The sequence below is a fragment of the Tachyglossus aculeatus genome, assembly GCF_015852505.1.
Source record: "Tachyglossus aculeatus isolate mTacAcu1 chromosome 12 unlocalized genomic scaffold, mTacAcu1.pri SUPER_6_unloc_1, whole genome shotgun sequence".
Taxonomy (NCBI): Eukaryota; Metazoa; Chordata; class Mammalia; order Monotremata; family Tachyglossidae; genus Tachyglossus; species Tachyglossus aculeatus.
In genome coordinates this window covers 20762325-20784589 of record NW_024044828.1, presented here as the reverse complement: position 1 = coordinate 20784589, position 22265 = coordinate 20762325, and the positions used below count along the sequence as shown (strand labels likewise).

Below are 22265 nucleotides of genomic sequence, written 5' to 3'. Positions count from 1 at the left end.
CGGGAAAACTTTGGCCCCTCTTCCCACAGACTCCACCTGGGACTGAGCTCTGACCTCAGGGGGCTCCCCAGTCTGGCACAGCACCGTGGTTGGGGGGCAGAGGGGTGCCCGGTGAGGGTGGCATTCATCCAGCAACTTCCCAGACTGCCCCAGTGGCAGAAACACCTAAAACCCACAGTGATAGGGAAGGGCCCCTTCCCCCTTCCCTCCATTCACCTGTATAGGCCCAGCTCCCACCCCCCACCTCACAGAGCAAGTAGGGGAGGAAGGATGGGTAACTAGAGGGGTTTGATAGCCCTTCCCAAGGTGGCAGGAGGCTGAGGCGCCCTGGAGAGGCGTGACTAGGTGGACCATGGTGTTTTGGCCAGAGGCGGTGGGGGGGAGGGGTCTGCCCCTTCCATGATGGGGATAACACCCCCCCCCCCCCCCAACAATAGTGAATCCCAAATGGGTGGGGGGAGTCTGTTCCCTACAGATCCCATGTGGGGATGCAGACCCTGAGGCTAGCACCAGGTCCCCGGGCAACAGCCAAAGGAGGAGGGCTGCAGCTGGGAGTGACGGTGGGGGAGGGCACCCCAGATCCCTCCACCCCCCGATTCCTGAGGTGGCAGGGCCGAGGTTCACAGAGGCGGGCCTCACTGCCCTCAGCTTTCTGCGTCGCTGCCTCTCCTGGGGTGGTAGAGGGAAGGTGGACACGGCGGGACTGCCTCCTGCAGACACTGTCCCTCCTCCAGACCCGGAGTCAGGTGGAGAGGGAAGACACAGAAAGAGGGGGAAGACCTGTGAAGCCACCAGGGGTCCCAGCCCCCTCCCCGTCTCCCTGGGGACCCCCATCAGACAGCTTCTTCTTGTTTCAGGCTGAGAACCTCAGCCTGGGCCCAACCTGGGAGGTACAATATGCCAGAGACAAGGATGCGAGGTCCGTCGGGGCCTTCCCACCTCAACCAGGTGGGCCCACGTCGCCCCAGAGCCAGTGAGGATGAGGATGTGGTGCTTGTCTGGGCCGCCCCACCCCACATCATACTGGGTCCCGCTTGCTCCTCCAGGCAGCCCTCAGTTCATCCCTGGGGCCTTTGGAACCCTCCTTGGAGGGGGGAGGGGGGAGAAGGGGGCACCAGTGGAACAGGAGAGGCCGATGGCTCGCCCCAGGCATGGACACACAAGGATACTCAGATCCGGCCCTAGTGCTCTTCTGGATTGTGGAAAGTGTCAGCTCTCCAGCAGGGCGATGGGAAGCAGGAATCAAACCCGTTCTGTGCCCACGGACATCGTCCTGGGAGGTCTCTCCTCAGAGAGTGGAAAGCCAGTGTCTCCGCAGGCCAGACGGTTCGCTGGTCGGTACCCCCTCAGGGGATCTGCCACACGGCCGTCCAAGCTCTTCCTTCGTCCACTAGCCCCTTGGACCGGGGGGAGGGGGCTCAGCAGAGAGAGGGAAGCCCCTCTGGGGTGTGGGGGGGCTTCTTGCGAAGTCACACGGAGAGACGCAGGGAACGAAAAGCCACCCAGCCAGCCTCAGTGCCGGGGGTCCCGGTCCCCTGACCATCCCACGCGGCCCACGTCCCGTGCCCAGGGGCTGTTCCATGCCCTCACTCCACTCCGGGGGGTGGGGGGGTGGGATGGTGGGGCCGTACCTCACCTGGGCCCCCACCCCTGCCCATTTTCCTCCATGTCCAGAGCCAGATTGTGCAGGAGAGGCAAGACGCGCCACCACAAGTGGTTCCGGTTCCGTTGATGCTGGAAGAACAGAACAATTTGGGTCACGGCCCTCTGGTAATAGGTGCTTGCGCACACACACACACACACACACACTTTCAGCTGCATTGGGCATTTCTTTGAGCAGACTCTAATAATAGTGGTATTTGTTAAACACTCACTATGTGCTGTTCTAAACCCTAAGGTACAAGATAATCAGGTCCCACCTGGGGCTCCCAGTCGAAGTAGGAGGAAGAACAGGTTTTAGACTGTGAGCCCACTGTTGGGTAGGGACTGTCTCTATATGTTGCCAACTTGGACTTCCCAAGCGCTTAGTACAGTGCTCTGCACACAGTAAGCGCTCAATAAATACGATTGATTGATTGATTTTGCGGATGTGGGAACTGAGGCACCGAGAAGTAAAGCGACTTGCCCAAGGTCACGCAGCAGGTAGAAGCAGCATGGCTCAGTGGAGAGAGTGTGGGCTTGGGAGTCAGAGGTCAGAGGTTCGAACCCCGGCTCAGCCACTTGTCAGCTGTGTGACCTTGGGCAAGCCACTTAACTTCTCTGTGCCTCAGTTACCTCATCTGTAAAATGGGGATTAAGGCTGTGCGCCCCACGTGGGACAACCTGATCACCTTGTATCCCCCAGTGCTTTGCACATAGTAAGCACTTAACAAATACCATTATCATTATTACTATTATTATAGGTACGTGGCAGAGGCAAGATTAGAAGCCAGGTCCTCTTACTCCCAGGCCCAGGCTCTTTCCACTAGACCACGCGGCTTCACTAATCTCATAGGCCCAAAAAGGGAGGGTCAGGGAGGAGGGGAAGGTGAAGTTCCCCAAAAACAATCGAAGCAGTAACGTGAAAAAATAAGACACCGGACTCTAGGTGCATTGGGCCCGAGAGGGTTAACCGTTTTCCCCACTGCTTGCAGGATTTTGCCGAGTTGAGCCAAGTGCTGCTTTTAATCAGATTGGCCCCCAGCCCCTCAGACCCAGCTGCACTAACAACAAACTTTCTTCAGAAAGAAAGAAAGAAAAAAAAAAAAAAGGGAATGCACCCCCTCCCCGTCCCAGTAACCCGGGGAGGGGGGGCAGGGCGGGAGGAGCTATCCTCTGCAAGTGATTTGACACTAGGAGGGTCAAGGGGTTAATCTTCAATTTAAACCACACTGCTGAGGCAGCAAAAACCTGACTTCACCCACCACAAAAACACCCCCCCCCCCCCCCAGCCCCCTCCCGCTCCCCCTTCCCAGCACCTCCCGCTCCGCCGCTGCCCTTTTTATAGCTCCTCTTGACAGTGAGCCATAAATAACCCCTCTTGGAGCCGCTGGGGCCGATTAGACCTTAAGCAAGAACACACTAGAAAACCAAACAAAAACAGAAGCACGCACACACTACACTTGGGGGTTATTCCAGGTCCTGTCACAGCCGGGAGAGGCCGGAGGGAGGGCTGGAGAGGGGATGGGGCTCCAGAAATCCCCCTCCTCACCTCGCTTGCTCTGTCTACTGGGGTACTCCTTCCTCAGCAACCCCCACCCTGGAATTCCCGGGGGCAGGGGGAGCTGGGGTACAGAAACCATGGAGGCACCGAGAAGGGGGAACCCAGGAAATGACAGGACTCAGTTTACCCCAACGACAGGGGGGCCACCCAGAGCCCAGGAGGTGGGCACAAAGCAGTGACCTCTCCAGGGAAGACAGCCCTGCAGGGTGCCACCCAGGAACAGTGAACCCCAACTCTGCCCCACTGGATGTCCGGAGAACCCCCTCCCCGCCCCTACCAGATGTCCGGCACCTCCCCCCAACCGTCACTGAGTCATGGGGGCTCTAAGTCCGGACCCCAGAATTACTGGCTCCCGGGGGAGCACGCTAATGCCCCTGCCACTCGGCCTCACTGGCTTCGAGAAACAGGGGGCTGTGGGGAGGCGAGAGAAAGGGAAGGGGGAGTCCAGAGTGGAGCACCGAGACACATGTTGCAAGATGGATAACTTCCTCCTGTTTGTAAACAAAGCCGTGTAAATGAGGAAACACACAGGCCAAGGAAAATCTGGCTAGAATACGATGGTGGGAAAGCAGGCCTGGAGGCCGGTCTGGGCCCCACCACCTACCTTGGTGAGCCGGTGGGCCGGAGGAGCGGGTCCAGGGAGGCCCAAGGTGCGGGAAGCAGAGAAAAAGGCACCCTTCCCTCGACTCCCTCTGCCACATCAAGCCCGTTCCCACATCAGGCCACTCAGTGGGCCAGGCTCCGGACCACAGACTCCCCTTTAAGCCGCGCCTCAGTTTTTCTCCCACCCAGAACACTGCAGGGGTTCACAGGAGCCTGGTTGCTTCCTAGGAAACCGCTGAGTTGGGGGACGGGGAGAAACCCTTTCCATGTCGGGGCACCCTACCCTTCGCCCCTTGGGATGGCACGGTGCCCCCGAGGGTCCCAGCCACGTCACTGGCAGGCAGGGCTCGCCCCAAGCCGGGTCCCGGGGGTGGGAAAGCAGAGGGAAGTGCTGGCGGGGAAGCCCGGAGGCGGGAGGAGGCTTGGGCAGCCAGCAGGAGAGAGAAACTGGCCTCCTGACTCCCCAGGGAAGCTGGGAAACACAGGGAACTCAGCCCACGGTCAGTTGCACAACCGAGGAGGGGCGTTGGCCTGCAGGACAGCGGGACTCCAGGGTGGACCTCCCGAGGCCCGGGCAGCAGACGGCCTGAAGTGTATTTTCGAGTGGCACATGCAAGATTGAAGGATCACATCATGTTCCCCACAAAACACCCCGTCTAGCCTATCCCAGGGGGTCTCCTGGTCCCACAGGCGGGAGCAAACAAGAGCCAGAAGTCCCAGCTGTCACCACCTCAGAGCGGAGGAGGAGGAAATAACTTCAGTTAAATGCTCAGCAGAGCAGTCACTTCACAGTTCAGGCTTCCATGGAGGAGGCAGCGAAGTTCACAAAGATAATGATAATTGCGGTGTTTGTTGAGCGCTTACTGTGTGTCAAATGCAGTGCTAAGGGCTGGGGAAGACAAAATTCAACCAGAGAACATACAGGCCCCGTCTCACATGGGGCTCGCGACCAAGGGAGAGCAGGTGTTCCATCCCCATTTTACAGAAGAGGAAACAGAGGCACGGAGAAGCTAAGTGATTTGTCCCAGGTCACACAGCAGGCAAGTGGCAGGGATGAGGTTAGAACTTGGGTCTCCAGATGGAAAAAGGAAAAGGCAGGAGGGGAGGTCCTCTTAAAGTAATGTGAGAGTTGGTAGACCCATTCCCTGCCCATGACAAGCTTAGCTGTTCTACCCCATTCTTGGTGATTAGAAAGAAGGTTCATCCCTTAGTTCTTTATTCTAATCCACAAGTATCTCTCTGGGTGGATGAAGATTATCTCCTGGGACTAGTCGGAATTCCTCCACTTCCCCCCCACCCCCCTACCGCCCTTCGCCGGACGCACTTCTGGGGATTGAATCCCCCAGAGGGAAAGGGTACGATTCCCCACTTCCCTCCACCTCAGCATCAAGCTCCGCTAATAACCGAAGGCAGGGCCAAGAGCCACTGAGGGGCTGGGAGGGGAGAGGATCTTCTGAGGAAACGACTAGTGAGTGGGGAAGATTCTCTCACAGAAAAGCCCCATCCAGGGAAGCTGCATGGTCAAGTGACAAAAGCCTCCCGGAGCCAGAGGACCTATTTATTTTGTCAATCTAGCTTTACTTCTATTTATTCTGATGACACCTGACCACATGTTTTGTTGTCTGTCTCCCCCTTCTAGACTGTGAGCCCGTTGCTGGGTAGGGACAGTCTACATGTTGCCAACTTGTACTTCCCAAGCGCTTAGTCCAGTGTTCTGCACACAGTAAGCGCTCAATAAATACAATTGAATGAATGAATGACCTGGGCTCTAATCCTGACTCTGCCTCCTGCCTGCTGGGTGACCTTGGGCAAGTCACTTTGCTTCTCAGTTTCCTCAACTGTAAAATGGGGATTCAATCCCATTCTCCCTCCTACTTAGACTGGGAGCCCTGTGTGGGGCAGAGGCTGTGACTAACCTGATTAACTTGAATCTACCCCGGCACTTAGAACAGCGTATGACATATAGTAAGCACTTAATTGATGGTATTTATTGACCGGCTCCACCAATTGTCAGCTGTGTGACTTTGGGCAAGTCACTTAATTTCTCTGTGCCTCAGTGACCTCATCTGTAAAATGGGGATTAAGACTGTGAACCCCACGTGGGACAACCTGATCACCTTGTATCCCCCCCAGCGCTTAGAACAGTGTTTGGCACATTCATTCATTCAATCGTATTTATCCCCTCCTTCCTCTCCCCCTCCTTCCCCTCCCCACAGCACCTCTATATATGTTTGTACATATTTATTACTCTATTTTACTTGCACATATTTACTATTCTACTTATTTTATTTTGTTCATATGTTTTGTTTTGTTGTCTGTCTCCCCCTTCTAGACTGTGAGCCCGCTGTTGGGTAGGGACCATCTCTATATGCTGCCAACTTGTACTTCCCAAGCACTTAGTACAGTGCTCTGCACACAGTAAGCACTCAATAAATACGATTGAATGAATGAATAGTAAGCGCTTAATACCATTATTATTATTATTATTGACAAATAGCATTTAAAAAAAAAACCTAGAGAGAAGTCCCCCAGTTCTAGAGGGTAAGCAGATAATATCTCTGCTCCAGCAACTGGGGCTCTAGTGACCCCCTTCACCAGTCCACCTGGTTCCAGAACAGCCCGAGTCAGGGAACCCCAGGCTGGGGGAACTGCAAGCCCGTGGCTGGTTTTGGCCTCCTAGGGACGGAGGAAGATGGAAAAAGGTAAAAGAAAAAAACAAATCAAACAACCTGCCTTGTCCTGAGCTGGGTCACCCCAGCCAGCTGGGCTGGCAGGAAGAGGAAGCAACCCAGTGCTATGACAACGCCAATGGCCTCTCAGCCACGGGCCGGAGAGGGCACAGGCAGGGCGGTGTGTTCACAGCCTTGCTGGAGGCAGATGGTTTGGAGGGGGTGGTGGGGAGGAGAGGAAGGAGTGGCTGTGAGCAGTGCAGGAAGGCTGGGTCACCCCCATCTCCAACCCAGGAACTTTCTAACCCCCCGCCTTACCAATCACATCACCCGCTTTCAGCACCAGAATCAGCTGAAGCCTGGGCTGGGGAGGTGGGAACGCTTTTGTTTTTATGGTACTTGTTAAGCACTTACTAAGTTTCAAACTCAGCTCTGAAGCTGGGGTAGGCACTGGTCAGTTAGGTTGGACACACAGTCTCTGGGTCCTAAGTCCAGTTCCCATGTCCAGAAGGGAGGGGTCTGCTGGCTTCAGCTACCCCACTAGGAGGGATGCTATTTATTTATTTTACTTGTACATATCTATTCTATTTATTTTATTTTGTTAGTATGTTTGGTTTTGTTCTCTGTCTCCCCCTTTTAGACTGTGAGCCCACTGTTGGGTAGGGACTGTCTCTATATGTTGCCAATTTGGACTTCCCAAGCGCTTAGTACAGTGCTCTGCGCATAGTAAGCGCTCAATAAACACGATTGATGATGATGTGTCCACCTGCAGACATCTCAGAGAGGCCGGCCCCCAACGGTGCTAACCCGTGCCCCGGGAGTGTGCAATGTGGGATATGCCCACATGTACATCAATCAATCAATCAATCGTATTTATTGGGCACTTACTGTGTGCAGAGCACTGCACTAAGCGCTTGGGAAGTACAAGTTGGCAACATATAGAGACAGTCCCTACCCAACAGTGGGCTCACAGTCTAAAAGGGGGACCTGTGACCATGTGTACATGTGACCTGGCACCCCGCTAGGGGCTGAGATTAAATCCCAAACGCAGCATGTTCTTTTACTGTGCCACTGTACTCTCCCGAGCGCTTAGTACAGTGCTCTGAACACAATAAGGGCTCAGTAGATTCGACCGACTCCTTCCAAGCGTGTACTCACGTGTACACACACAGCCTCCCCTCCCTGGGTCCGGGGTGGGTGGGGGAAGCAGGAGGGACAGTGCTGGAGGGGAGACTTAAATGCCCAGAGCGGCAGCCAGTCAGGCCCTAGAAGAGCCATCAGGTGCCCAGCCCGGGCCCGGCCCTTGGGGAACTCGGGCCCGTCAGCAGCGAGGGTGACTCAGAGGCTAAATATAGAGAGCGATATAAACAGAGCCAGCCACAGAGCAAACACAAGGGCCCGGGCGCTCGCTCTCACGCACGGTCTCTCCATCCCCTTCCCCGCTAGTCCCCCGGTCTCCCCTTGGGCCTCTGCGGGCCTCTCTGAACGGCGGAGGGGGCCCCCCTCGGGTTCCCCGTCGTGTCCGGCGACTCTCCCCCTCCCCGGATTCCTCTTGGGGTGGCAGGGGGCCGGTGGAAAGTTTTAGGGGGCTGAGAAGCAGCCCAGGGATCCAGGTTGTGGGGAGAGGAGCGCGTACCGGAGCGGCTAAGCTGACGGGCCGCTCACCGCAAAGAGCGGGAGCGGGAGGGACGGTGGGGCCCCAACACCCACGACTCTTTTGGGACCCCCCCAAACCGGCAGACTCAAGGCCCAGGGTGACAGTGCACTTTTGGTTCATTACCATGGATAGAGAGACGCACACACACCCACACGTACCGGGATCATACAAACAGACACAACGCTGGTGCATTCACACTGGCCTGTTCGGTCCATCCCCATGAAAGCCCACCCAGATCGGGTTTCGGAAAAGCGGAATTCCCAAGGGCTGGGGTGTCCCTTCAGGGGCGGGGTGTCCCCGGAAGACAGGGGCCTATCTCCACGCTAGGCAGATGGGACTGCTCTGATCTCTCTGCAGACTCTTGAGGCTTCTAGATCCCCGAAGACCTTGGCTCATCTCAAAAAGGGTGGGGGGGGGATCAGAGATTCATTCAATCGTATTTATTGAGTGCTTACTGTGTACAGAGCACTGTACTAAGCGCTTGGGAAGTACAAGTTGGCAACATAAGGCATCAGAGATGCCCCAATACCCCTTCACACCCCTTCCCGAGGCCAGAGTGGCATCAAGATGGAAGACTGGAGCAAAATCATCCCCCTCCCGGGCTGCTGGCGAGGAGACACTGGAGTCTCTGAGCTGCCTTACCGAGCGCAGGTGGGGGGCCCAGCTCACAGAGCCCAATTGACTCCGACCCCTCGGTGGGTGGAGGTCAGAGGTCATGTCATCTTGGCCACGGCTGAGACCAGGTGTGTGTGTGTATGGGACGGTCGTGGGGAGCAGGAACCCCAGGTCTGGGCCTCAGTTTTCCCTGCCTGAAAAACAGGGAGGAGTCAGCGGGGGGGGGACAGAGGTGGGGGAGCTGAGAAGTCTAAAGCAGCCCTTCCCTCCAGAAGCTCTCCTCAGCTGCTTTGAGCCCCTCCACCCCCTGGGCAAGGGGAGCAAGGGGTCGCAGCCCCAGGGGAGTTTCCCAGCAGCACCAGAATGAAAGCCCAAGGCACCAGTGGAGTTGAGCAGTCTGGCTCCACGGGGCAGGAAGGAAGAACCAAGAGTCCCGGGGAGAGCGAGCCAGGCTACTGTGACTGGGGACGGAAGGCTGGCGATGGGTTGGTGTGGCGGGGGCTGGGGGATGGGTAGACACGGAGCCCAAGAAACTCCCGGCATCTGCTTCCCATCAAGCTGCTGGCCCCTCAGTTCCCACCGCAGCTCAAGGTCAGGAGTCCCGTCTGGGGTGGACCAGTGAGAGCCGCTGGCTGGGAGCCCAGCTAGGGTTGGGGGGCAGGGGCGGGAGCAGCTGCTGGGTTCTTAAAGGGGCCCATCCCGGGCTCCCGGACAGCCCCCTCACCGCGCCCTCCCGGGGATCCAGAGCAGGCGGGCCTAGGGTTGGAGCTACAGCAGGCTGCCAAGCTGGAAGCTGGGGACCCCTCTGCCCGCTGCCCCGGGACAGGAGACAGCAGGGCCCTCCTCAGAAGCCCCCTCCAAATGTGATTCCCCTGAGGGCAGTCCCTCCCCACTGGAAGCAGTATCACGCAGGAGGGGGAGAGTCTGGAGGCTCAGGAGAGACCAATCTGGGGATCGGGGGCACAGACAGGGACACGAGGTCCCCAGATCTCCCAAATGGAAGCGGGTTCTGCAGCCGGGGCAGGGAGCTGGGGGGTGGAGAAGATCCCAGATCCCGTTCTGCCCATCCCCCGACAATACAGGCCCTTCCCACTCGACCTGAATCACTACCGGCTCCAGCTCCATCGCCAGACAGAGGGGGAGGGCTGGGCTGTGGTGGGGGATGGGGGCATAGGTGTCAGAGGGGACTGAACCCTCCCCAACTAGCCCCCAGCTAGCCACCTTCGGGGGGGCGGGGGGGGGTTGTCCCTCCCTAGACAATAACTCACTTGGAGGCCCCCAGACCACTGTGAAGCAGCATGGCTCAGTGGAAAGATCCCGGGCTTGGGAGTCAGAGGTTCAAATCCCAGCTCCGCCAATTGTCAGCTGTGTGACTTTGGGCAAGTCACTTAATTTCCCTGTGCCTCAGTTCCCTCATCTGTAAAATGGGGATGAAGACTGTGAGCCCGCCGTGGGACAACCTGATCACCTTGTAACCTCCCCAGCGCCTAGAATAGTGCTTTGCGCATAGTAAGCGTTTAATAAATGCCATCATTATTATTATTACTATTACAGCAAAGGGGCGACCCCCTTCCTCACCGCAGCCCAACACTGGTTCCCGGCTGGCGGACCAGGCCGAGCCCCTCTCCCGGCCTGGGGCAGCGTGGTCCGAGGCAGGCGGCGGGCACGGAGCCCGCGCCAGGCACGGGAGTGGCGGTGGCAGCCGTGGCAGCGCACGAGCCGCCCGCCCGCCTGCTTTGTCCGCGGTGGCATGCTCAGCCGCCCCGTGCTGGTGCCAGGGCCGGGCTGCCAGGCGTCTGCGTGTGCCCGCAGGGAGCTCCCAGCTGGGCTGCTCCCCCCGCCTCCCACCCACTCTGCTCCCAGACCGAGACATCAGATTGGGCTGTGGCAGGAAAGGGTCAAGTTACAACCGGTTCCACTACTTCCCACTCCCGAAGCGGCGGGCAGACGGGAGGGCCGGCGGGCGCCGGGATGGGACGCTTGTGGGGGATGAACCCAGGACCACCTGATGGGGGGCTGCTACTGCCAAGCACCGCCCCCACCGTGCCCCCAGCCAACCACGGCCTCCTTCCCCACCTCCCTGTGCTGCCCACAGCTGGCAGCTGCCCTCAGGGATGCCCGCTCTGGCAACTGCTGGGTCACTGCAGTCGACAAGCCAGGGACCGCCCCGACTTGAGAGCCCCCGGGGCACGTGGTTTCTGCAGGAACAGAGCAGAGGCCGAGCAAAAGGGCAGATTCTGACCAGAGCCCAGAGGGGGGATGAGGGGCACTGCCCGGTCTCCATCACCCCTCCGATACCTACCCTCTGGGTGTGGAGACGATGAAACTGGTCCGCGATGCACTGCAGCTTGCGGGCGACCTGCATTTCGGCTCTCCGTTCCCACGGCGCCTCGGGGGGCTCCTCGCCGAGACTCGGGTCCCCGGGAAAGCTGGTGAGGGAAGAGAGGCGGTACCCGGCATGGCCTGCGGAAGTGGGGAGAGCCAGCCTTGTTAGCCACCGCCTCTGGCCAGCCCCACGCCTACTCGAGTCAGATTCGGAAAAGGCTGCCGTTGCTCATTTTGCTCAGGGTGTCTTCTGGGAGAAAGTCAGGCCGCTAACGAATCCATAGGGGCTGGGGCTTATTTGCAAAGCTGTTTTATGACAAATTTAGGCTTCAGAGGGGGAGACCTGCAGCTGAGACCCACACCCTCTCAGTGGCTGGGGCTCTGTGGTACCGGACCTCAGTCCCACCCAGGCATTGGACAAATGATTTCCCAGCATTTCCTTGAATCCCGGTATCAATCCATCGTAATTACTGAGCACTTTCTGAGTGCAGGGCACTGTACTAAATGCTTGGGACAGTACAACGTGACAATATAACAGACACATTCCTTGCCCACAGCTAACTTACAGTCTAGAGAGGGGAGGTTAAAGTTTAGAGGGAGGCACCTCCCAAGGGGCTTTCCAAGGAAAGCTACAAACCACCTCTCTGCTCCCCCTTTTCCCACCCCCAAAGATTCTACTCCAGTCCCTGTCACTGCAAGGAGAAGGTAAAGCATGGAATGCCCACCCCTCCAAGCCCCCCATCTCCCACTCCACAACTCTTATCTTCAAGGACCTGGGTTGTAATCCCAGCTGTAGGGCCTTGGTCAAGTCACTTCTCTGTGCCTCAGTTCCTCATCAGTAAAATGGGGATTAAGGCCGTGACCCCTATGTGGACAAGAACTGGGTCCGAACTAATAATCTTGTATCTACCCCAGAGCTTTGTACAGTACCTGGCACATAGGAAGCACTTAAGGAATACCATTAAAAAAAGAAGGTTGCAATTCTAGTTACTTTCTTCATCACCATCATCAGAATTCACTGAGGGCTCACTGCGCGCAAAGCTCCACCTTGGACACCCACTAGTAATAATAATAACTGTGGTATTTGTGAAGCGCTTACTATGTTCCAGGCACTGTACTGAGTGCTGGGGTGGATGCAAGCAAATCGGGTCGGACACAGTCCCTGTCCCATATGGGGCTCACAATCTTAATGAGCGTGGCTGATTAAGAGAAGCAGCGTGGCTCAGCGGAAAGAGCACGGGCTTTGGAGTCAGAGGTCACGGGATCGAATTCCGGCTCTGCCAATTGTCAGCTGGGTGACCTGGGGCAAGTCACTTCACTTCTCGGGGCCTCAGTTCCCTCATCTGTAAACTGGGGATTAAGACTGTGACCCCCCCGCGGGACAACCTGATCACCTTGTAACCTCCCGGGCGCTTAGAACAGTGCTTTGCGTTTAATATTAAATATTAAACCTAGTAAGCGTTTCCTAAATACCATCATTAACCCCCATTTTCCAGATGAGGTAACTGAGGCCCGGAGAAGTGAGGTGACTTGCCCAAGGTCACCCAGCGGACACGTCATCATCATCAATCGTATTTATTGGGCGCTTACTATGTGCAGAGCACTGGACTAAGCGCTTGGGAAGTACAAATTGGCAACATCTAGAGACAGTCCCTACCCAACAGTGGGCTCACAGTCTAAAAGGGGAAGACAGAGAACAAAACCATACTAACAAAATAAAATAAATAGAATAGATATGTACGTGGTGGTGGAGCAGGATTAGAACCCAGGTCCTTCTGAGTCCCAGGCCCTTGCTCTATCCACTAGGCCACGCTGCTTCTCAGTGCGCCATCTTGGGCACCCACTGTGTGCCCGCCCAGGGTCCCGCCGGGGGCCACGTGCCGAGCACTGGGTTCCGATCCCGGGCGGAGCAGCCGCTCACCGTAGAAGAGCCGCCGGGGCTCCTCAGTCACTCCGCAGGGCAGCATGACTCCTTGGCTCGGGGAGGCCGGGCTCAGCGTCTGAGTGGTCTTGTCTTCTTGGCTCAGGGTCCGCAGTCCCGGCCCGCAGCAGGGAGCGAGAGGGAAGAGGGGCAGCTGCCCGACCAGGTAGCTGTAGGGCTGCCCGGGGGCGAGCGGGGCAGCGGGGGCCGGCCCGCCGGACTGTGCCAGGGGCTCCGCCGCAGGCGTCTCGGGGTGGAAGACGTCATCCTCCAGCTCCTCCAGCCCCGTCAGCTCCTCCAGCTCCTCCTCATACTGGGACAGCTCCATCCTGCCTGCAGAGAGAGAGAGCGGGCACATCCCTATCTCAGTCCTGGCCAAGGCCACTTAATAATAAAAATGGCCCAGCATGGCAAAATGGAAAGGGCACGGGTTTGGGATTCAGAGGTCGTGAGTTCTTATCCCGGCTCCGCCACTTGTCTGCTGTGTGACCTTGGGCAAGTCACTTAACTTCTCTGTGCCTCGGTTACCTCATCTGTAAAATGGGGAGTAAGACTGTGAGCCCCACGTGGGACAACCTGATTACTTTGTATCTAACCCAGCGCTTAGAACAGGCCCTAGTGAGAGCTCACCTCCTCCAGGAGGCCTTCCCAGACTGAGCCCCTTCCTTCCTCTCCCCCCTCCATCCCATCTAACCTCCTTCCCTTCCCCACAGCACCTGTATATATGTATATATGTTTGTACATATTTATTACTCTATTTATTTATTTATTTTGCCTGTACATATCTATTCTATTTATTTTATTTTGTTAGTATGTTTGGTTTTGTTCTCTGTCTCCCCCTTTTAGACTGTGAGCCCACTGTTGGGTAGGGACTGTCTCTATATGTTGCCAACTTGTACTTCCCAAGCGCTTAGTACAGTGCTCTGCACACAGTAAGCGCTCAATAAATACGACTGATTGATTGATTGATTTGTCTGCTGTGTGACCTTGGGCAAGTCACTTAACTTCTCTGTGCCTTGGTTACCTCATCTGTAAAATGGGGAGTAAGACTGTGAGCCTCACGTGGGACAACCTGATTACTTTGTATCTAACCCAGCGCTTAGAACAGTGCTTTAGTACATAGTAAGCGCTTAACAAATACCATCATTATCATTATTATTATTACTTGTTAAGCACTGTTCTAAGTGCTGGGGACGATACAAGTTGATTAGGTTGGACACAATCCCTGCCCCACACGGGGCTCACACTCATCCCCATTTTACAGATGCGGTAACTGAGGTCCAGAGAAGTGAAGTGACTTGCCCAAGGTCTCACAGCAGACAAGTGGCAGAGGCAGGATTAGAACCCAGGTCTTTCTGACTCCCAAGCCTATATTCTATCCACGAGGCCACAATGCTTCACTTATTCATTATACTCACCATCACCATCAATAATATTTATTGAGTGCTTACTGTTAGCAGACCACTGTATTAAGTGCTTGGGGGAGTACGATATGACAGAGCTGGGAGACAAGTTCCCTGTCCACAACAAGCTTACAGGCTAGAAGGGGATATGGACATTAATATAAATAAGTTATAAGGGGTACCCAAGTGCTGCGGGATAGAGGGTGGGGTGAATGTCAAATGTCCAAAGGTCAAAGGTCCAAGGGCCTTGATGACGCAGAGAGGAGAGGAACCAGGGAAAAGAGGGCTTAATCTCAATAATCTCACATCTCGAATCTGCTGGAGGAGATGTGACCTCATCCCACACACTTCGCTCTCTAATCAATCAATCAATCAATCGTATTAATTGAGCGCTTACTGTGTGCAGAGCACTGTACTAAGCGCTTGGGAAGTCCAAGTTGGCAACCTATAGAGACAGTCCCTACCCAACAGTGGGGTCACAGTCTAAAACGGGGAGACAGAGAACAAAACCAAACATACTAACAAAATAAAATGAATAGAATAGATATGTACAGGTAAAATAAATAGAGTAATAAATATGTACAAACATATATACAGGTGCTGTGGGGAAGGGAAGGAGGTAAGATGGGGGGATGGAGGGGGGAGAGGAAAGAAGGGGCTCAGTCTGGGAAGGCCTCCTGGAGGAGGTGAGCTCTCAGTAGAGAGCTCAGAGAAGTGAAGTGACTTGCCCAAAGTCCCCCAGCCGACAGTTGGTGGAGTCAGAATTCGAACCCATGACCTTCTGATTTACAAGCCTGAGCTCTATCCACGATCCCAGGCTGCCTCTAAGCCCCTACCGCGCTCCCCACATAGGAAGTGCTCAATGCTAACCTTCCCATTGTACCTCAATCTTGCCTATCTTGCCCATGTCCCACCTCTGGCCTGGAACGCCCTCCCTCCTCAAATCCAACAGACAATGACTTTCCCCCGCTTCAAAGCTTTAAAGAAAGCATGTCTCCTCCAAGCAGCCTTCTCTGATTAAGCCCTCCCTTCCTTTTTCTCCCGCTCATTCAACAGTATTTACTGAGCACTTACTGTGTCCCTTCTGCATCGCCCTGACTTGCTCCCTTTATTCATCTCCTCTCCCAGCCCCCCAGCACATACGCCCGCCTCTGTATATTCGTTAGTTTATTTATCATTAATTATTAATTTATTTATATCGTCTCCCCCTCTAGACCTTACACTCATCGTGGTCAGGTAATGTGTCTGTTTATTGTTACACTGAACTCTCCCAAGCATTAGTACGGTGCTCTGCACACAGTAAGTGCTCAATAAATAAGACTGACTCAGTAGGGCACCGGCTCAGAAGACCCATGAGGAGCGGCACTCTCTCCCCACCCACCTCTTCCTGATGTATATATGTTTGTACATATTTATTACTCTATTTATTTCTTTTACTTGTACATATCTATTCTATTTATTTTATTTTGTTAGTATGTTTGGTTTTGTTCTCTGTCTCCCCCTTTTAGACTGTGAGCCCACTGTTGGGTAGGGACTGTCTCTATATGTTGCCGATTTGTACTTCCCAAGCGCTTAGTACAGTGCTCTGCACATAGTAAGCGCTCAATAAATACGATTGATGATGACGATTGATGATGATGGGCCGGCTAGGAAACGGTCACCGACCACAGCTGATGAGCAGGCACTCCGGCCGGAGGGTCAGCCCGGCTGTAGCCTGACCTCGAACTCGAGGCACTGGAGTCCAGCCAGAGGGAGTCACAGACGGACACGATAGCCCTGTCCCCGAAGGAACTCCCTGCCCGACCCAGACGGCCACTGACCTCCGAGCTGAGCAGCAACCAAGGGCAAGTAGGATTGACACACAAGTGTGCACACGGACACGTATGCATATGGGCATCACCTGATACATACAAACACACACGGAGACACAAAAACACATGTGCGTGCACCTCGCTGGCTGCCGCAACCCGGGGCAAACTGAAGCCGGGACTCTGAGCCTAATTTCCCCTCTGCCTCCTGAAGCCCCCTCCATCAATCAATCAACCAGTGGTATTTATTAATGATGGCATTTATTAAGCGCTTACTATGTGCAAAGCACTGTTCTAAGCGCTAGGGAGGTTACAAGGTGATCAGGTTGTCCCACAGAGGGCTCACAGTCTTAATCCCTATTTTCCAGATGAGGTAACTGAGGCCCAGAGAAGTTAAGTGACTTGCCCAAAGTCACCCAGCTGACAATTGGCAGAGCTGGGATTTGAACCCATGACCTCTGACTCCAAAGCCCGGGCTCTTTCCACTGAGCCATGCTGCTTCTCTATTTATTGAGCACGAACTATGTGCAGAGCAATCTTGTTGTGGGCAGGGAACACATCTGTTATATTGTTCTAGTGTCCTCTCCCAAGCGCTTAGTACAGTGTCCTGCACATAGAGCTCAATAAATAAATGTGAGCAGAGCAGTGAACTAAGGAACAATAAACGGGCACACTCCCTGCCCACAACGACCTCGCAGTCTAGATCGTCTCTATTGCTGTACTGTACTTTCCCAAGCGCTTAGTACAGTGCTCTGCACACAGTCAGCGCTCAGTAAATACGATTGAATGAATTAATAGAAGGAAAGCCTCCCTGCTCGCAACTCTCTGCCGGGAGCCAGAATCCCCCTTTTAGACTGGGAGCCCACTGTTGGGTAGGGACTGTCTCTATATGTTGCCAATTTGTACTTCCCAAGCGCTTAGTACAGTGCTCTGCACATAGTAAGCGCTCAATAAATACGATTGATGGTGAAAGCCGGTGGGGCTTGGGGCGTTATTCCCCTTTCCCCCTGGCCACGGGCTTCACGAAGCAGCCGCATCCTTTGGGCCGGGGGGGCGAAGGGGCTGGGGGTGCTCCGTGCCCATGGTGGAGCAGGGGTCAGGGAAGACCCCAATGCCAGGAAAACTCTTGAGCTGCCCCCCCGGGGCCCGGGTGGCAAGCAATAATAAAAATTATTATTGGTTTGTTTGTTATTTGTTAAGCGCTTACTATGTGCCAAGCACTGTTCTAAGCGCTGGGGTGGATACAGGGTAACCAGGTTGCCCCACGTGGGGCTCACACTTTTAATCCCCATTTTGCACAGGAGGTAACTGAGGAACAGAGAATAACAATAATAATAATAATGGTATTTGTTAAGCGCTTACTATGTGCGAAGCACTGTTCTAATCGCTGAGGGATGATCAGGTTGTCCCGCGTGGGGCTCACAGTCTCCATCCCCATTTTCCAGATGAGGCCCAGAGAAGTGAAGTGACTTGCCCAGAGTCCCACAGCTGTGGCGGGGTAGGGATTAGAACCCATGACCTTTGACTCCCAAGCCCGGGCTCCTTCCCATGAGCCATGCTGAGAAGTGAAGTGACTTGCCCAAGGCCACACAGCAGACAATAATAATAATGGCATTTATTAAGCGCCTACTATGTGCAGAGCACTGTTCAAAGCGCTGGGGAGGTTACAAGGTGATCGGGTTGTCCCACGTGGGGCTTACAGTCTTCATCCCCATTTTCCAGATAATAATAATAATAATAATAATGGCATTTATTAAGCACTTACTATGTGCAAAGCACTGTGCCAAGCGCTGGAAAGGTTACAAGGTGATCAGTTTGTCCCACGTGGGGCTAACAGTCTTCATCCCCATTTTCCAGATAATAATAAAAATAATGGCATTTATTAAGCACTTACTATGTGCAAAGCACTGTTCTAAGTGCTGGGGAGGTTACAAGGTGATCAGGTTGCCCCACGAGGGGCTCACAGTCCATTTTCCAGATGAGGTCACTGAGGCCCAGAGAAGTGAAGTGACTTACCCAAAGCCCCACAACTAAGTGGCGGAGCCAGGATTTGAACACATGACCTCTGACTCCAAAGCCCGGGCTCTTTCCACTGAGCCATGCTGCTTCCCTAGTTCATTCATTCAATCGCATTTATTGAGCGCTTACTGTGTGCACAGCACTGGACTAAGCACTTGGGAAGTACAAGTTGGCAACATATAGAGACAGTCCCTACCCAACAGCGGGCTCACAGTCTAAAATCAATCAATCGATTGTATTTATTGAGCGCTTACTGAGTGCAAAGCACTGGACTAAGCGCTTGGGAAGTACAAGTTGGCAACATATAGAGACGGTCCCTACCCAACCGTGGGCTCACAGTCTAGAAGGGGGAGACAGAGAACAAAACAAAACATACTAACAAAATAAAATAAATAGAATAGATATGTACAAATAAAATAGAGTAATAAATACGAACAAACTTATATACATATGTTACCTAATTATGGTATTTGTTAAGCGCTGACTATGTCCCAGGAGAAGCAGCGTGGGGAGAAGCAGCATGGCTCAGTGGAAAGACCCCGGGCTTTGGAGTCAGAGGTCATGGGTTCAAATCCCACTCTGCCACTTGTCAGCTGGGTGACTTTGGGCAAGACACTTCCCCGGAAAGAGCCCAGGCTTGGGAGTCAGAGGTCATGGGTTCAAATCCCGGCTCCGCCAACTGTCAGCTGTGTGACTTTGGGCAAGCCCCTTCACTTCTCTGGGCCTCAGTTACCTCATCTGTAAAATGGGGATTAAAACTGCAAGCCCCCCGTGGGACAACTTGATTACCTTGTAACCTCCCCAGTGCTTAGAACAGTGCCTTGAACATAGTAAGCGCTTAACAAATACCATTATTATTATTATTCCCTTCTCTGGGCCTCAGTTCCCTCATCTGTAAACTGGGGGTAAAGACTGTGAGCCCCCCCTTGGGACAACCTGATCCCCTCGTAACCTCCCCAGTGCTTAGAACAGTGCTTTGCACATAGTGAGTGCTTAACAAATGCCATTTAAAAACAAACAAACAGCGGGCTCAATCTAGAAGGGGGAGGCAGAGAACAAAACAAAGCATATTAACAAAATGAAAAAAAAGTAGAACAAAGATGTGCAAGTAAAATAAATAGAATAATAAATAAGGAGCATAAATATGTACAAGGAAAATCAATCAATCGTATTTATTGAGCGCTTACTATGTGCACTGCACTGTACTAAGCGCTTGGGAAGTACAAGTGCTTGGGAAGAACAGTGCTTTGCACATAGTAAGCGCTTAATAAATGCTATCATTATTATTATTATTATTACAAGTTGGCAACATATACAGTCCCTACCCAACAGTGGGCTCACAGTCTAAAAGGGGGCTCACAGTCTAGAAGGGGGAGGCAGAAAACAAAACAAAACATATTAACAAAATGAAAAAAAAGTAGAACAAAGATGTGCAAGTAAAATAGAGTAATAAATAAGGAGCATAAATATGTACAAGCAAAATCAATCAATCGAATTTATTGAGCGCTGTGTGCACTGCATTGTACTAAGCGCTTGGGAAGTACAAGTTGGCAGCATATAGAGACAGTCAATCAATCGTATTTATTGAGCGCTTACTGTGTGCAGAGCACTGTACTAAGCGCTTGGGAAGTACAAGTTGGCAGCATATAGAGACAGTCCCTACCCAACAGTGGGCTCACAGTCTAAAAGGGGGCTGACAGTCTAGAAGGGGGAAGCGGAGAACAAAACAAAGCATAGTAACAAAATGAAAAAAAAAGTGGAACAAATATGTACAAGTAAAATAAATAGAGTAATAAGGAGCATAAATATGTACAATCAATCGTATTTATTGAGCGCTTACTGTGTGCACTGCACTGTACTAAGCGCTTGGGAAGTACAAGTTGGCAACATATAGAGACAGTCAATCAATCAATCGTATTTATTGAACAAAATGAAAAAAAAAGTAGAACAAATATGTACAAGTAAAATAAATAGTGTAATAAATAAGGAGCATAAATATATACAAGTAAAATCAATCAATCGTATTTATTGAGCTCTTACTGTGTGCACTGCACTGTACTAAGCGCTTGGGAAGTACAAGTTGGCAGCATATAGAGACAGTCCCTACCCAACAGTGGGCTCACAGTCTAGAAGGGGGAGGCAGAGAACAAAACAAAGCATATTAACAAAATGAAAAAAAAAGCAGAACAAATATGTGCAAGTAAAATAAATAGAGTAATAAATAAGGAGCATAAATATGTACAATCAATCGTATTTATTGAGCGCTTACTGTGTGCAGAGCACTGCACTAAGCGCTTGGGAAGTCCAAGTTGGCAGCATATAGAGACAGTCCCTACCCAACAGTGGGCTCACAGTCTAAAAGGGGGAGGCAGAGAACAAAACAAAGCATATTAACAAAATGAAAAAAAAGGTAGAACAAATATGTACAAGTAAAATAGAGTAATAAACAAGGAGCATAAATGTGTACAAGTAAAATAGAGTAATAAATAAAGGCATTATTATTATTATTATTAAGTGCTGTGTGTGTCCCCCCAACCCTGGCCTTGGAGGGGGCTGGCAGGGTCTCCTGTTGTTGGGGGGGGCCACTGTTGGGTAGGGACTGTCTCTGTATGTTGCCAACTTTCCTTTTCGACTGTGAGCCCACTGTTGGGTAGGGACTGTCTCCAGATGTTGCCAACTTGGACTTCCCAAGCGCTTAGTCCAGTGCTCTGCACACAGTCAGCGCTCAATCAATACGACTGATTGATTGTCGTTCCCAAGCGCTTAGTCCAGTGCTCTGCACACAGTCAGCGCTCAGTCAATACGACTGATTGATTGGTTGCAGCAGGGTGGGCAGTGCCCCCCGGGGCGCTTACCTGGCAGGTGGGCAGAGGTCGGGCCTCGCGCCGCCGTGTTGTGCCCCGAATCTGCCCGCGCCCGGGCAGCCCGCAAACAGCTGATGAGGCCCCGCCCACCCCGTGACGTCATAGCGGGCTCAGCCAATGGCCGGCGAGCTCCCGGGGCGGCCCCGCCCCCTCCGCCGGGGACCGTCGCTAAAGAGCCGACCCTCCCGGACACGTCGAGCAAGGGCGCACCGAGAAATTCCGGCCCGCGCAGAAAGCGCGAAGGAGGCCTCCTGCAGCCGTCCAGCCAGCCAATCGTACTTATTCAATCAATCAATCAATCAATCAATCGTATTTATTGAGCGCTGACTGCGTGCAGAGCACTGGACTATGTACAATTTTTACCTTAAGGTATGGAAAGAATGTTTGCAAAACAGCATGGTGCATCACAAGTGCTTAGTACAGTGCTCTGCACACAGTAAGTGCTCAATAAATATGATTAAATGAATTCTTTGCCGAGCTGTACAAGTGTGTACAGATTTATTACTCTATTTATTTATTTATTTATTTTACTTGTACATATCTATCCTATTTATTTTATTTTGTTGGTATGTTTGGTTTTGTTCTCTGTCTCCCCCTTTTAGACTGGGAGCCCACTGTTGGGTAGGGACTGTCTCTATGTGTTGCCAATTTGTACTTCCCAAGCGCTTAGTACAGTGCTCTGCACATAGTAAGCGCTCAATAAATACGATTGATGATGATGATGACTAAGCGCTTAGGAAGGACAAGTTACTTCCTTCCTTCCTCTCCCCCTCTCCATCCCCCCCATCTTACCCCCTTCCCTTCCCCACAGCATCTGTATATATGTTTGTACATATTTATTACTCTATTTATTGATTTATTTTACTTGTACATATCTATTCTATTTATTTTATTTTGTCAGTATGTTTGGTTTTGTTCTCTGTCTCCCCCCTTTTAGACTGTGAGCCCACTGTTGGGTAGGGACTGTCTCTAGATGTTGCCAACTTGGACTTCCCAAGCGCTTAGTATAGTGCTCTGCACACAGTAAGCGCTCAATACGATTGATTGATTATTTCCTTCCTTTCTCTTCCTTCGTCCCCCTCTCCATCCCCCCCATCTTACCTCCTTCCCTTCCCCACAGCACCTGTATATATGTATATATGTTTGTACGTATTTATTGCTCTATTTATTTATTTTACT

General features: G+C 52.9%; 1 protein-coding gene across 1 annotated transcript; it reads right to left on the bottom strand.

Moving 5' to 3' along the window:
* Positions 1 to 643: 643 nt before the first annotated feature.
* On the bottom strand, positions 644 to 21148 carry BMF (Bcl2 modifying factor). The gene is made up of 5 exons (XM_038741231.1): positions 21078 to 21148; positions 12993 to 13325; positions 11049 to 11209; positions 1632 to 1734; positions 644 to 728 (listed from the first exon to the last, which is right to left on the bottom strand). The coding sequence occupies exons 2-4, from the start codon at positions 13318 to 13320 to the stop codon at positions 1633 to 1635; spliced, it is 591 nt and encodes a 196-aa protein (XP_038597159.1). The 5' UTR covers positions 13321 to 13325; positions 21078 to 21148; the 3' UTR covers positions 644 to 728; position 1632.
* Positions 21149 to 22265: the final 1117 nt, after the last annotated feature.